Below are 16,233 nucleotides of genomic sequence, written 5' to 3' on the forward strand. Positions count from 1 at the left end.
GTTCAAATGTAATCTGGACTTATGGATGAGAAACCTCACATTCACCCCTGGTTTAGCAGCCTTGCCCTGATGGATGGGGTAACATGTAAATGCTCTGTCCATCTCTGGGTTACTCATACTTAAGTTACAAGGGCTAAAAACTTCATGGGGATGCAGGGTTAGGTTTCTGAAGAGCCTCAAGGATCAGTAGTCTAAGTACCTATGAACCTGCAGGGCAAACTATGAGGCATTAGGGTAAAGTTAACAGTTGGGACTGGAAAAAGACCTGCTGTCTAACTGTAGAAGAATCTTGAACCTGTCTCTGTAGCATAGAGGAATAGACTTGTAACAGTGCGAGTTTAGTTTGTGATTTAGCTGCCTGAAAAGCTGGGGAGGTTTGGATGAGTGGCTTTTTTTCAGCGCAAGCATTATTGAGATAAATGGAGGGGGGCTTGCCTGTGATCTGGCACATCCCTGGGGATAAAGGCTGTGCCATAATTGTGTGGCCGAGTTCCATTCAATATTTGACATAGAAGGGGGCAGGGTTAGAGCTAAATGACACTGCAGGCAGTGATGTATGTGACATCAGTAGCTTGGACCACACAGGGCACAGAAAAACTCTCCTAGCATGGAGGAAAGTGCTCTTCTCCACTCTTCTTGGTTTTCCAACCCACTAATGGAATAGTTCCAGGGGTAGTATGGGATAAGGATAAGATAAAAAGAAGCAATGAGAGCAGATCTAGAGAAGCTGATGGCAAGCTGGAGCTGCATGCAAGCAGACAGCATCATAAAAACATGGAGGTATTTTTAATGATAAAGTGGCAAATATTCAATGACATGTTCCAGTAGTTAGAGTGAATCAAACAAAGAATAAAGTTTAGATATCCATGATGGAATAACAAATTGAGTAAGCTGGTTAGGAAAAAGAGGCACTTGATCTCAGTATTTTTTTTTATTTATTTATTTTACATTTGTTGACCGGGCTAGTCTAGCTGGATACATGTCCATTTTCAGTAGAGGCCCGGGGAGATAAGCTCCACTATACAACTTTACTGATGCTAAGTATAAAAACTATTAAGAACTACATTCAAATATAAAAATATAGTGATAATCAAGTGGTATAGAAAGTAATGGAGTGAAGAAAGTATGTAGAACAAGACAGCAAGTATTGTGTAATACATTTACATAGAGAGGGAAGTGGAAAATAGATGAAAAGAAGTGAATTTAGATTGGGTGAAGCAAGTATAAAAATACTTTTACAATAGGAGTAAAATATTTAAGTTAATATATGTGAAGTTTGGATATCACATGAGGAATGCAAAGCAACTATATGAGTATAACTTGGCAAAATACACAAAGGACAATAAAATACCTTTTGTAAGCTTACCTGAAGTTACACTGCTGATAACTATAGTCATATTTTTTGTTAGAAAAACAATATAACTATTTCTGATAAATACTTCTTTGCTTTTGCCAGTCTCTTTTCAAAGCAAGCTATTACAAGTTTACTTGACCCACTTGAGGAAATTATAATGTATGATCGCCATCATACAAAAGTGGAGTGCGTTATTGATTAAAGTTGATTGCATTGTTGGTTCAGATTATCTAAATGTTTGTTTTTTTTCTGTTCAAAATTAAGAGTCCATTTATTTAGACCAAACCAAAGTTATTTACCAGAAATTGAGGGAAAAAAATATTATTATTTCAGCCATATATGAGAGAGAAGATGCAACCAACCCAAGCAGTTTATAGGTTAATCAGCCTTCCAAGCATTCTGGGGAAATGTTTTAAGAAAAGCATTCTTGAAAACAATTTTTGCTAATGGATGATAGCTCATGGATGTAAACTAACAAAGTCACCCAAGGAAAATTATATTGTTATAATTCTATTTAGCTTTTATACTTCTGATTGCACCACAGATTCCAATTTACCAGTAATTATCTTTTTTGAGACTTGACCAAGGCACTCAACTTAATATTAATGACTCAGAACATTAACCTGCACACAGTAAAACAGGTAAATATTTAGCTGAGGAATTCAAAATACTTCATTAGAATCAAAAGCAACTGTTATATTACTAGCAGGAGGTTCAATGATGGGACCTTTTTGTTTAAATGGGGGGCAAGTGACCACTATTTATTTTAATGGCCAGCATATAAGTGACAGCAACTTGAAGTATGGATTTTATGAAAAAAGTAAACTACAAAAGAGCAGTGAATGTCAACAGTCGCTACTGTCCTTTTAGGTTATCTTTTCTGGAAGGCAAACCCGCCCTTCCAAACAGAGTCTATATTATGATATTGCATGTTCAGAAGAGCGAATGACACATAATCGACCCCATGTAAGTGAAAGCTTACAACGTCGAAACCTCAGAACAGAGATTTTTTTCCAAGGGAAAAAAATCACTGTTCTGAAATTTAAAAAAAAAAATGTAAAACATTACATAATGTGGGGGGCTGTGCCCCCCATACCCTGCCTACTTAAATATACCAACTCCGAGATCGCACTACAGTGCCAAAAACAGCAAAGTAGCGAAAGCGACCAAGCAAATTATTTCCCAGGGAAAGAATTCGCTGAAAAGCCACTTCCTATTTTGCCTTTTCGCGCTTGTCAGTTCGACAAAGATGCATTCGACAACCTGCATCTGTGGCAGCGTAATAGGGAACCTTCCACACACACACACACACACACACACACACACACACACACTCTGTGTGTGTGTGTGTGTGTGTGTGTGTGTGTGTGTGTGTGTGTGTGTGTGTGTGTGTGTGTGTGTGTGTGTGTGTGTGTGTGTGTGTGTGTATATACAAATATATGTATGCGTATGTGTATAAAGATATACTTTGAGATCACTTTCCCCAAGAAAAAGGGGAATACTCTGAGACACAGGTATCTTGAACTTAATATACATAGTCCCCATTTTTGCACCTTCAGTTTCACTATTTCAGGACTCTTATGAGTCACAGGCATTAAAATAGTGTGCGAGCCATCTAGGTAACTATCTTACATATCTGGATGGTAAAGCTTTTTGCCTGTCTTGTGCTGTGTGAAATGCTGGGTTTATGCCACAAATGTGTTTCTGTTAGTGGACTAAATTGTGATGCTGCAGATCAAAAACAGTGGGCATCATCTAATTTAAAAATGTATATATTTAAACCATCAGTAAAAAAAAAACAGCCTTTTAAAGGGCTTTTATTCTATCTAATAAAAACTAAATTACTTGTCAGGTACTACTTTTTACTTTCTATTTCCAGATCTGTAGGACTGCTACATTTCTATTTTCAAGTCCACTAAGAGTTTTCTCCCTTAAAATTTTAACCTCAATAGAGAAAGGTATGTGGAATTTTTTACACTGGAAAACTACAGTCGGTTCATGTCTACCTGACAGTTGAACAGCTACCCTGATATTTTTTGTATTTTTACTGAGGTGTAAGGCCTGTGACACTTGAGGAAAACCATTGACTTAATTTTAGAAGGGGAGAGTGGTACTGCAAATAATAGCTGTGTAAACTTCCCCAGTATTGTATTTGGTGGGAATTAGTAGCTTTTCTGCACTTAAATGGAATTACTTTACTAGCTGATGTACTAGTTTGTGGTATCAGTGACATCACAGCTGCAGCTGTATACAAATATTTTTAATCCAGATTTGCCTACAAAATTACAGAAATCATAACGCCAAGAGTGAAAGTTATCACCTGAGACAGATGAACTGTATATCTGCATCTTCACAACTCCAGTGTCCCTTGAAGTGAGGTCATTGTTACACTCAGACTGAAGGCTGTACAATATATATATGTTATTTTTGTGGGGTTTGAATGTGTCTCATCCTTTTCTCACCAAATCATGTTGTGCCATGTACTGGTCAAGTATTTACAGACTAATTGATATCCCTAGGGTTAGTTTACTCCTATGAACGTGACTCCCTGCTTTTACTGTTTAACTACTCCCAAGGATTGACCCCTGCTCACATGAAGTCATTGTTATCCTTTGGACTGACTCATCTTACACAGACAAACCTTTGCTACTAGGGAATGACTGTTCTCCCCTGTGTTTAATCTCTGCTCTATGTAAAAGACTCTTTTCATGCTGACTGACAGATTCTGGGGGATGTGAAGTAAACAAACCAGAAACTTCCAAAGGTAGCTCATGACAGAAATACAAAATACAAAAAATAGTTCATGAGCATACCACCACAGAAATTCCACTTAATTATCTCCTAAAATCATAAAACCAACTTTAATAAAGACATTCACGTTTAAAAATACAAAGATCTGAGGAAGGCTAAGGCCGAAAGTGCTTATCATGTTGAATTGGACAGGCTCTCTTTGTATCTTCGTATTTTTAAACGTGAATGTTTTTCCTATAGGGACTATAAAGGTTTCATGATGCAGACTACTGTTTCTGACTTAACTGACCACATAAGTTAAATTGGGGGCTGTTAGTTGCATAAGTACATGGCTGTGGATGCATGCACTTGCAACCATTTCAGTGTCACAAATGGCCAGCTCAGTGTGGAGGCACAACAAAGCATAATGGAACTGAGACCATCATTCAGTGCTGCCTTTGAGTCAGCAAATAGGAGGCAAGTACTGGAAAACCTGAAGTCAGCAGTCAGCAAGGGGCCATGTTTTTGATGAATGGTATGATAATACTTATTTTGCATTTAATTTAAGGCTATGACTTTGGAACCAGTCATTTGTTGCTGTGAGACCCTCTTGCAGTATGTTAACATCATCTGGGGAGTCAATGACAGCACCCAACTTACAGTTGTCCACAAACTTGGTCAGCCACAGACCTTTTGTCTTTGCCTAGACCTCTGAGAAGTAGATGCCAAACAGTAGGGGGCCCAGGACAGATCCCTGGAGAACACCACTAGTGACAGGTCTGCTGTTGGAGGTGGAGGCACCTATTTTGACCTTGAGTCCTATCTGTGAGCCAGTTGGCCACCCACCTGATGAGATAGGGATTTCCACCAAGTTATGATGTTGCCCGAGTGGGGGATTGTGTCAAAGGCTTTGGCCAAGTCAAGGTAAGCTGTATGTACTGACGTTCCCTCATTCAGGGCCTTGGTGACTGTCTCAAAAAAGTCAACCAGGTTCAACAGGCAAGATCTGCCCTTGACGAATTCGAACTGGGTGGGGTCACTTGGCTTGGAGATTGCCTATGTCCTTGTTCATGAGATCCATAAAAATAAGCTCCATGGCTTTACAGATCAGACTTGTCAAGCTAATGGGACGATAGTTTCCAGTGTCAGTAGTAGCACCACCTTTGTGCAAGGGGATGACAATGGCATTTCTCCATTAGGGTGCTCAATGGTGAAGCTAGTCCTTGCTGGAGATGATGCAGAATACAGCCTGGGATGTTATCAGGTCCCATGGAAGCTGTGTTCTTTGCTTGGATAGGGCCTTTAACACCTGATCTATGGAGATGTGAGATGTAGGGTAAGTATCAGGGATGTCAAAGGGCCTTTCTGGGGGGGGGGGGGGGGGGGGGCAGAGGCTGAAGTTTGTGCTGAACCTATCTGCCAGCAAGTTGGCTAAGTCAACAGGATCAGTGTAAGCGGTACCATTAAATAATAATTCGGAACAAACTTGGGCTTTGCCATGGAGGTTCTTGATGTAACTGAAGAAAGCTTTGTGGTTTTCCTTTGTTTCAGAGGCTAATTTTGATTCATAATTGGTTTTGGAGGTTTTCACTAGTGATCTAATTTGCTTGTTGAGGCTAAGGAGGGAGCTTTTCCAAGTTGGAATTTGCTCCTTTTTACTCTTGGACAACAGTTTCTTCCTTTTGTTGTAAAGCCTGTTGATAGAGGATGTCCACCAGACAGGTTTGCATTTCGTTGACCAAGTTTTAGTTCTGTTGGGTATGGCTGAGTCCATGCAGTTGTACAGGTGCTTGTATATTGCATTGGATTACTGTTCAGTATAGTTGTCTGCATCCTCGGTGGGGGGCACTGGTGTGAAGCTACTGATTACCCTTCCTTAGGAGGTTGTAGTCAGATTTTGAGAAGATTTTAGCCTGGTTTTAGCTGGGGAGAGCAGGAAAGAGTCTTCAAACGAGACAGACCAATGATCTGATCTCACCAGGGAAGAATTTACTATGTGAGTGGTGCAGTGGTCACCCATGTTGGTGAGAACGAAATCCAGACTGTTGTCTCCCCTTGTGGGAGATGAGGTGAGCTGGTCTAGAGCGTTAGAACTGATGAAGTCAAGGAATCATTGGGTAAGTGCATTAGTGCAGGAATAGTTCACTCAGTCTATGGTGGGGTAGTTGAAGTCACCAAAGATCAAGGTGTTAGGGGGTACCTTGATGGAGTCAAGTAGGTAGAGGTAGGAAGAGTAGGCTGTTCTGAGTCATGGCGGGGGGGGGTCTATAGCTGGCTATAACTTGGATGGGTGTCTTGTCAGTTGCAACTGGAGTAGTTCTAGTGTGTCATGCTGGTAAACCAGACTGGAGGTGTGCTTATCTTTAATGAAGATAGAGGCCCCACCACTCTTAGTCTTCCCACCCTCATTTTGGGGTCAGAATGTGTGGAATGAGGTATAGCCTGGTAAGGATCTCCTTGCAACAGTTCAGAGAGTGAATAATATGCAGTTTATTGATTATTTATTTTACATTTTCCCCTTAGTTTGATACAAGGATGATTCTTTTTTGTGATCTTCACCTTTGTTATAAATGAATTAATTTTGTCGATTAGAATGAAATGTTGCTGCAATTCTCTGATTTATGTCTCCTTTTACCTTTTCCTTGAACCAAGTTTCTGTGATTGTACAGATGTTGGCATCTTCCATTGTGAGGAGAACCTCTAGTGAGTGCATTTTCAAGTTAGGGTACCTAGCGTTAAGCAGCATGACCTTCAATTTGCTTTTTGACAGATCTTTTATGTTGGAAGATTTGCCTTTGGGACATTGCCTAAGCAAGGCACAATGGGGGAGGTAAGAGCCTTGGCCAGAATTCAGAATTCCAGAGGGGACAGGTGGAGGCCATCTCTGGCAAAGCATCAAGGCCTGTCAACCATGTCATTCCAGGCAGGCAGATAGTGGATCCCTTTGGAATGACACCAGAAACTAAGCCATTTGTTGAAGTCAGTTATTTTTTTGTTGGTATTGTGGTGGTATTCTTGGTAAAGGTAGGATGCTGCTTAGGGCTAGGGTCATACCTGCCTGGGACACATACTCTGAGAGCGCAATCATGTCTCTCTTTATATAGTCCAGGGAAGTATGTCTCAAGTTATTCACAACAATATGGCCAGTGATAGAATCATACTTGTAGCTACTGTGGAGAGACTTAAGTGCGTGAGGGATGTGGTGGATTCTGGTACCTGACAGACAACTAACCGTGACCTTCTCCTTGTCAAGCCTGGTGAGGGGGACATTGGTATGTCTCACAATTGAGTCACCAATACAATCTTTTTTGACAAAATGAAACCATCATTTAGATGCCAGAGTAAGTCAGAGCTGGTCTAGAAAACAGATCAGTAAGAAATAATATAAGAATACAAGAGTTCCTGAAAGAAAAGAACAACAAATATGATGAGATTTCTCTCCAGATGGAGTCCTGCAGTCTGCCTCTCCCACTGGTAATAATCCCTTGGCATTGAAAGAGCACATGCATCTTTAGCTTATCCTCATACACTCGCTTCACAGAAGTCAAACTTGCTCCCTCTGTCTATATAGACATCCGCGCACGCGCACACACACATAAAAATACATTTGAAAACAATTTGGGAATGGAGCTTTGCTAAACTTTAGCAAGGATCTCCTTGCAACAGTTCAGAGAGTGAATAATATGCAGTTTATTGATTATTTATTTTACATTTTCCCCCTTAGTTTGATACAAGGATGATTATTTTTTCTGATCTTCGCCTTTGTTATAAATGAATTGATTTTTGTCGATTAGAATGAAATGTTGCCACAATTCTCCGATTTATGTCTCCTTTTACCTTTTCCTCCTTTTTGTCTTCCTAGCTTATCCCCTTTTTGCCAAAGGCAATATTTAGTAAAACGTTTCATTAAACATGGGGAAAACTCCTGAGTTATTTGCTGGTGGAAAAGTATTAGACCATAGTCTCGTTACTGTCTGAAGATGAGTAGTAGGGAGTCTAGAGCCTTCTCTGCCAGAAACCAGGACTGTACTTGAGGTCATGAGGTTCCCCTACCTCTCTATAAAAACATGCTGGCATGATGGGCTTGATCTGGATCACTTACAGTAATGGCTGAGAAATGAGACAATGGACATCATATCCTCCCAAGAAAAAGACTGAGCCAATGTAAGAGTAATTGCAAGACCCTTACTTTGTCCCATCATGGTCAGCCTTCTAGAACCTGGGATAGTAAATGATTTCATGGTCAGCCTTCTAGCACCTGGGATGGTAAATGAACCTGGGTCATCAGAGTCACAGATGGGGTATTTCATGTTTGTCAGAGGTACAGATGAAGGATTAATAGTTAATGAACATGTATTTAATGAGACTTGATGATTAATAATGCTTCATACTAACTGTTTCATTGTTTATTTCCTCAGACTGTGGAACTCGTAAGAGTACTTCTCGGATTGTCGGCGGTGTTATTGCTGCACAGGGGAAGTGGCCATGGCAGATTAGCTTGCAGTATGCTAACTCACATGTCTGTGGTGGAACAATAATTGCTCCTCAGTGGGTGGTCACAGCTGCCCACTGTTTCCCTGAGTAAGTTCTGCTATTGTGTCCATAACCTCTGTCTAAGTTTAAATGGTCACTGAGCTTTGCTAGTACTGTGTAAGATTCAAAAAGTCTGGAAAATGTATTTTGAATATGGTTTTCAGCTTATTTTTTACTGCTAAATCCTTAACAGCTTTTTAAAATCTTGTGTAGTGCTTAAAGCAAAATGGAAACCATTTTATGGATCAAAAATAATGAGATACAGAGGGGAAACTATATTAGTTGAACTGTGATTTGCTAAGGATTGATATATATATATTATATGGGTTCCCTACATTAGACCGACAGCACGGAAGATCGACACGCAAAACACCGATGCCAGAAGAACGACGAAGTAGAAGACTGACAAGTCATAATCCCGACAGCGAAAACACCGACAGGGGTAACTTGTGAGTGTGACCCGGTAAATGTGCGATAGTGAGGGACTTAGGGTTAGGGTGCAGGTAAGGTTAGTGTGCGATAGTGAGGGTCTTAGGGTTAGGGTGCGGGTAAGGTTAGTGTGCGATAGTGAGGGACTTAGGGTTAGGGTGCGGGTAAGGTAAGTGTGTGATAGTGAGGGACTTAGGGTTAGGGTGCGGGTAAGTTGAGTGTGCGATAGTTAGGGACCTTAGGGTTAGGGAGGCGGGTAAGGTGAGTGTTCGATAGTTATGGACCTTAGGGTTAGGGTTTGGGTTAAGGTTAGTGCATAGATAGTTTTGTGTAAGGTGTAGTGTAGGTTTTTAGGTTGTTGGTATGTCTGTGTTGTGTTTGTGCTGTGTGTAACAGTGAACTTTTTGTTTTATTACGTGTCGGGATTGTGGTGTGTTGGGCATGTGAACTTTTGTTTTTTTGAGGTTTCGTTCTTCTGGCGTCGATGTTTTGAGTGTCGATTTTCCAAGCTGTCGGTCTAACGTAGGGAACCCATATATATATATATATATATATATATATATATATATATATATATATATATATATATATATATTTTTTTTTTTCCCTCAATAAGACTGTTTACAAGCTTTTTACGTATGCCGTAAACAATTTCTTCAGATTGTCTGTGGCCCATGATTTCGAAAGGGTGATCACAATTTGACATTTGTAAGTCAAACAGCATCATTTTAATCAGAATACATTGTTATGGATGATGCCTTAAATCAGCAGCCAGTTGTGAGCCTCTGTATGGTGGTGACAGCCTAAGTTTCCATATATCTCTTCAATATCTCTCTCTCCCTCTCTCATTTCTTTTCTGAGTAAAACTCGATGCATTGTCAGTTGGTTTATATTCACAATCCACTAATATGACCCATTATAGAGTAAAACGCTATATGTTATAGCCACCGAACAAGATTTTACTTTGCCTGCAATTTCAGTATGAGTATTAAGTATATAATGTGCCAGAATTTATCTGTACATGTCTCCACCTTGTTTATTGCATATTAACCCCACATCTTCCCATGTTGAAAAACGTTATTACACCCATTGCTATCAGTCTAACAAATAAGTATGTATCAGTATCTGTTGCCTTGAATTAAGCTCACTGTTCCAGTACCAAATTCTACAAGTTTTCAGAAGCTGATTAGCCAATAAACCCAAGAAAACTACTCTAAGCTTAGCTTCTTGGTAATGACAGGAAAGCAGGTTATTAGGGTGAAAGAAAATAATAGTTTTTCTCTCAAACAACAATGTTCTCATTTTACTGTTGGTCACTTCCTTATCAATTTCTATCAGTATGCTTCATTTTTTATAAGACCGTTACTAAGGAATTCATAGGTTTGATTATCAGGCTTACAACCTACTGACCTTCATGGAGCTTAGCTATTATAACCCAGACATGTTAACATCAAGACTAGTTTTGAGAAAAGTCAGTAGCTGCTTTCTTCTAATTGTAAGGGGAAGCTTATTCTGTAATCTTGGGAGCCATTATGTAATGCATCTATCACTTTTTTCAATTATGTACATTTATTTTTCATATTAGATTCCCTGATCTGCTGTTAGATCCCCAGGAGTGCATTAAAACCATAGACTTTCAAGTGGAACTGGGTCAGATGTCCCCTTATAAATTAGACAGAGAGATAATCTGTAAGTAACCTACAAGAATAACAACATAATGGCAATTACTGATGTCTTTCTAAATATTTTAAATTTTTCACCCCTAAGATTTTTCTACTAAGGGATGCTACCATTTCAAGTTGTTTAAGGCAGCTTGCTTGAGTGCTACAAAACCTAGTGTTGTATCCAATAATGGGTCATATTAGTGGAGTATGAACTGATACAATGGTCTCCCTATAATGATTAAGCTTTCTGTTTACAATTAGACAAACTAAAAAACATGCATTTTTGACTTCCGCAGATACATACTGGCCACAGTTTGATTTGTTTTCTATCATTGTCCCTAGATCTTTAATCATGGTATCATATTTTATGATTTGACCATTTATTTTATAATCATATATTGTCATTTTATGTCCAAAGCAGTTTGGATCACTGGAGTCCAAGAGATTGGATGAAATGTAACAATAGGGCTCTCTGGTGTCCTGTTTGTTAAAATAAAAGCAGGTAGCTCTAATATAAGTGTAGCAGGTGAATTATTGAAGCATAAAATTCTTATTTTGGCTTATGCAATCTTCAGTATTAACAGACAAGAAATAATTTTTCAGGGAACTAAATCTTTCTTCACTGTTTCTTCTCTGTGAAGACAACTTTCCAAGCTCAGTTTCTGATCATGAGACTTTTGCAGTCTCAGCACACTGCCCTGTATGACTTCCCCACATTATTCCAGCTGCCTTTTCAGGAATTGTGAATCAGTTGCATATATACCTACTGCCATCTTTCCAAACTGGAGAAAGCCCCTTTATCATGTCTTTGAATATGTCCAGAAATGTCTGACTGCCAGGGTAAGTCAAGATCCTTAGCAAAATTTTAAACTTCCCACTAACCCTTCCAAAAATTTCTACCATCAGAAGACAATAGTTTACTCTTTTAAGTTACTTGATGGTAATAATAATAACAATAATAATTAATAATAACAGGTAGGCCCCCTGGGCACACTGTCCCTTTTTAGGGGTGACCCAGAGCAATGTCTGGTTAAGTGCCTTGCTCAAGATCACTCTGTAGGCACATGAGGACTAAAGGAATCAAACCTTGTGTTACAAGAACTACAGCTCACAGCCTTAACCCTCTGCACCAACTGCTGAGACTACTGAAAGGAGCAGTGTCTCATAAACGATGACATCACTGACTTCATATATAGAGGTAGTAGTTAATGATGCCACTGTTCAGTGTTAATGTTAAGTCATCTGACTAAATTACTACAAAAGCAGTGTTTGTTATTACTCTTTGATGCATATGACTCTTCCACATATATTTATTGTGACATTACACAATAGTGTGGCACTAAAAGTAATAAGATACATTCATGGTCCTTGTCCTTTTGACAGTGGAATGGAGGGTGGTATGAAGACTGGTATGGTTATATAAATAATTAGTGTGGTTACCACTTGTCTTCAGGTGCTGGAGTTAGCTACTGGCTGCTGGATTTTGTCTGAGAAAAATCTACATTGCTTTCCTCTGCATACCACAGTTTCTTTCCATGTTATTCGGCTTAGATTGATTATCTATAGAAAACAATTAAACCTCTGCTTGTTCTGTAGAACTTGTGTTACTTAGTCATTTCTGTAAAAGATGCCCCCATCAGTGAGATTAACCCAATTAACAAAAATGAATAAATAAGGACAGGGGTAGTTCACCGATACTATGTTACCAGACTGTACTAAGGGCATAGATTCTGTGGCTGGGGAAATTCACTGGTGTTATATTCCCAGACTTTACTAGTACTAGGGGCATAGCTTCTTTGCAGGGGTAGTTCACTAGTGCTATGTTACCAGACTGTACTAAGGGCATAGATTCTGTGGCTGGGGAAATTCACTGGTGTTATATTCCCAGACTTTACTAGTACTAGGACAGCTGTTTAATCATAGTCTTACCTCTGGATACGTACCCAGGGAGTGGCGCACTGCAACTGTGGTCCCACTTCACAAAGGCGGTGCCTCCACCGACCCTGGAAATTACCGGCCCATTAGCTTGACAAGCCTTATCTGCAAAGCCATGGAGAGGATCATAATGGACCTCATAAATAAAGACATAGGGAATTTGCAGACTTTGGATCCATCCCAGTTTGGCTTTGTCAAAGGCAGATCATGCCTTCTAAACTTGGTTGACTTTTTCAAACAGTCACCAAAGCCATTGATGAGGGAAAGGCAGTCCATACAGCCTACCTCGATCTGGCGAAGGCCTTTGATACAATACCCCACTCGGGTATCATTGAAAAACTCATCAGCTTAAATGTTAACCCATACATCACAAGATGGGTTGCAAACTGGCTGAGTGACAGAACCCACAGGGTCAGAGTTGCTGGCGCCATGTCAGACTCAAAGCCTGTCACAAGTGGTGTACCACAGGGCTCAGTCCTGGGCCCACTCTTGTTTGGCATCTACTTTTCCAAGTACAAGCAAACACAGGAGGGTTATGGCTGACAAAGTTTGCAGATGACTGCAAACTGGGCCATAGTAGAAAACACATCTGACACAGATATCCTTCAGAAGGGTCTCACAGAAACGGATAACTGGTGCCAGAGCCATGGCCTAAAGTTAAATGCCAAAAATGCATAGTCATACCCTTGGGAAAAACAAGGTTACCCCTAGCTACCAAATAGGTGGCAATCCACTGAGTACAGAAGAAGTTATCAGGGACCTGGGGACCCAGGTTGATAGTAGTCTGTCATTCGACACCCATGTAGCTAAAGTAGTTAGGAAGACCTTCTACACTGCCCACCTTATCATGAAGGGATTCTCATCTAGATCAAGGGAGGTCATAGTCTCCCTATACTCATCACTCATCAGACCAATGATTGAGTACAATGCCCCATTCGAATGTATCTGACCCGACACTTGCAGCAGCTGGAGAGGCCACAAAGTTCCTCACCAAAAGGATAAAGGGTCTCAAACATCTGTCCTATGCTGCCCGACTGAAAGAACTCCAGCTCTATTCAGTCGCTACCGCTGCTCAGAGGTGACCTTTGCCTAACATACAAGGCCATGTCAAACCCAGATTTGATGAATATGCTTCACCTCAAAAATCTAGATCCGTCAGAGCCACAAGGGCGGAGACTTAAACCTCGACACGGCTATTAATAGGACGTGCTGGAGGGATAGATTCATCACCCAAAGACTCCCTATGCTGTGGAATAAAATCCCGGTATATGTGAGGCAGAGCACCTCGCTGGCCTTGTTCAAGAGAAATCTTGACCAATGGATGGGAGATCGCAGATATACCCCAGGGATTACCTCAGTGTCACTGCTCAACAGAGGCACAGCAAAATAATGGGTATAGTTCCCCATACTAAAGGGGTGACGTAAGCCACAAAACTATGGGCTAGGCTTGTAAATGCCCTCGGGCAGATAGCCTAGTATGAACCTATGAACCTATGAACTAGGGGCATAGCTTCTTTGCAGGGGTAGTTCACTAGTGCTATGTTACCAGACTGTACTAAGGGCATAGATTCTGTGGCTGGGGAAATTCACTAGTGTTATATTCCCAGACTTTACTAGTACTAGGGGCATAGCTTCTTTGCAGGGGTAGTTCACTAGTGCTATGTTACCAGACTGTAATAAGGGTAGAGATTCTGTGGCAGGGGTAGTTCACTGGTACTTATGGCATAGATTCTGTGGCTGGGGTAGTTTACTGGTACTTGGGGCATAGATTCTGTGGCTGGGGTAGTTCACTGGTACTTGGGGCATAGATTATGTGGCTGGGGTAGTTCACTGGTGCTATGTTCCCAGACTGTACTAAGGTCATAGATTCTGTGGCACATTGCAGCTCAGAAGAGTGGCTATGACATAAACACTAATTACTGGATGAACTCATACATTTATACCAAAACTCAGTAGATTAAGTGGCTGGACTTTATATCAGTGGTATTGTCTCACACTCACAGGCCCTGTCTTTGGACCCATGTTATTCCATCTGTTCATGTGTGACACAAAAGCAAGTCTTTAGTTAGTGCCATCTGCTGCAGTATGACTATTATACTGTCCTGCTGTTATTCACACGTACTTTAAATTCATCTGAAACCCACTACAGAAGAGGCTTTGATAAATCTTGCTAAATGTGAAAAACAACCTTTAAAGCAGGAAAACTGCAGCACCAGGAAAACATCAGTTTGGGACAAGAATGTGATATAAAAGAACTTGAGCAAGAGGGAGTGTATAAATATTTGGGAATTGAAGGATCAACAATAAAACATGAACAAATGAGAATAAAACTTAGTAAGGAATATTTTAGAAGGCTTAAATTAATCCTGAAAACAACATTGACATCTTAAGAGCAAAATTAAAGCTGTAAACCAATTTGCTCTTCCAGTACTAATTTACAGTTTTGGAGTGACTGACTGTCCCCAAAATGTGCTGGATAGATTAGATAGGAAAACAAAGAAGGATGCTTCATGCTCACCAAATGATTTATAAAAATCAGTATATACCAAGATCATATATTCCCCATTCCGAAGGAGGGATGGGCCTCCTTGAAATTGATTACATGTATAGATCTGCAGTCGTAGGACTCCACAGATACATCGGCTGACTTCACAAGACCTAAACATAGTGAAAGTTTTGAAACATAAGGCGAATAAATCTAAGATGACTTCTCTGCTTAATCTAGCAGAAGCATATCGGCATCAAGCAGGAATGGAAATCAAACCAGAAATAGAAAAAAAATCAGGCAGTAACTGAATGTGCTAAAAAACAAAAGAAAGAATATAAGGTGAAGGACCAGATGAGAAGGCAAGAAATGTGGAAAATGCATAAATATAGTTGCAAGTATAGAAAACTTCTGGAAGAACCTCATAATGATCAGGAATGAATGCAGGAAAGGTTAAGTAGAGGCGAATTCAAACCAAGAGATGAAAGGTTAATATTGGCAGCCCACGATAGTGGGTGTCATATTGTATATGCTTGTGTATTTGTTGTTCAGCTAAGAAATTGCCTTTGCTGTATTTTGTCCTAGCTGTTCTCCTGTAGCCTAGCTCTGTTAACTCTTTTAACTCCTCCCTTCTCCCCATTTTCTTCAGGGGTGTGTGTTAGACTCCATTGTAGCCACATGTATATTGCTGAAATGTGTCAAAGCATCATTATTTGACTTATTTGGAATGATTTCTTGTATTAAGATCTGCACAGTTTGGAAATTAAACTATTAACGGTCTCCACAGGTGTCATTTTGTTTGAGTCACTGTCTGCTAGCACTCTCTGTGGTGGTGAGTAAATTTCTCAATTCATCTTGCTACAGATTAGGAGATTACACTTGCTATGCACAGCCAAGGGAGGCAGAACAGTCAAATAACGTATTGAACACTTACAATATTCAGTGGGGTCCTGTAGATGGACTTTGAAAGTGCAATTTGAGAACAAGTTTGCATCCTGTACCTATACAGTTCTTTGTTGCTTAATCATAAATTACAAAGTGTGGATATGTTTGGCAGATTATGGAAGTTTCAGGAAGTCCCAGAGCACAGGGCAGCCATTGAA

At 40.1% G+C, this 16,233-nt stretch overlaps 1 protein-coding gene across 2 annotated transcripts in view; it reads left to right on the forward strand.

Moving 5' to 3' along the window:
- The window catches only part of LOC122809435 (transmembrane protease serine 13-like), a 548,009-nt gene that overhangs the window by 400,808 nt on the left and 130,968 nt on the right, over nt 1-16,233 (forward strand). For both annotated transcript variants that reach the window (XM_044080945.1, XM_044080946.1), the window contains one exon: nt 8,503-8,665. In XM_044080945.1, the coding sequence (XP_043936880.1) occupies nt 8,503-8,665 (163 nt within the window). The remainder of the gene's footprint in view (nt 1-8,502; nt 8,666-16,233) is intronic.

The sequence above is a fragment of the Protopterus annectens genome, chromosome 8.part0 (genome assembly GCF_019279795.1).
Source record: "Protopterus annectens isolate FY-2018-M chromosome 8.part0, PAN1.0, whole genome shotgun sequence".
Classification (NCBI taxonomy): Eukaryota; Metazoa; Chordata; order Ceratodontiformes; family Protopteridae; genus Protopterus; species Protopterus annectens.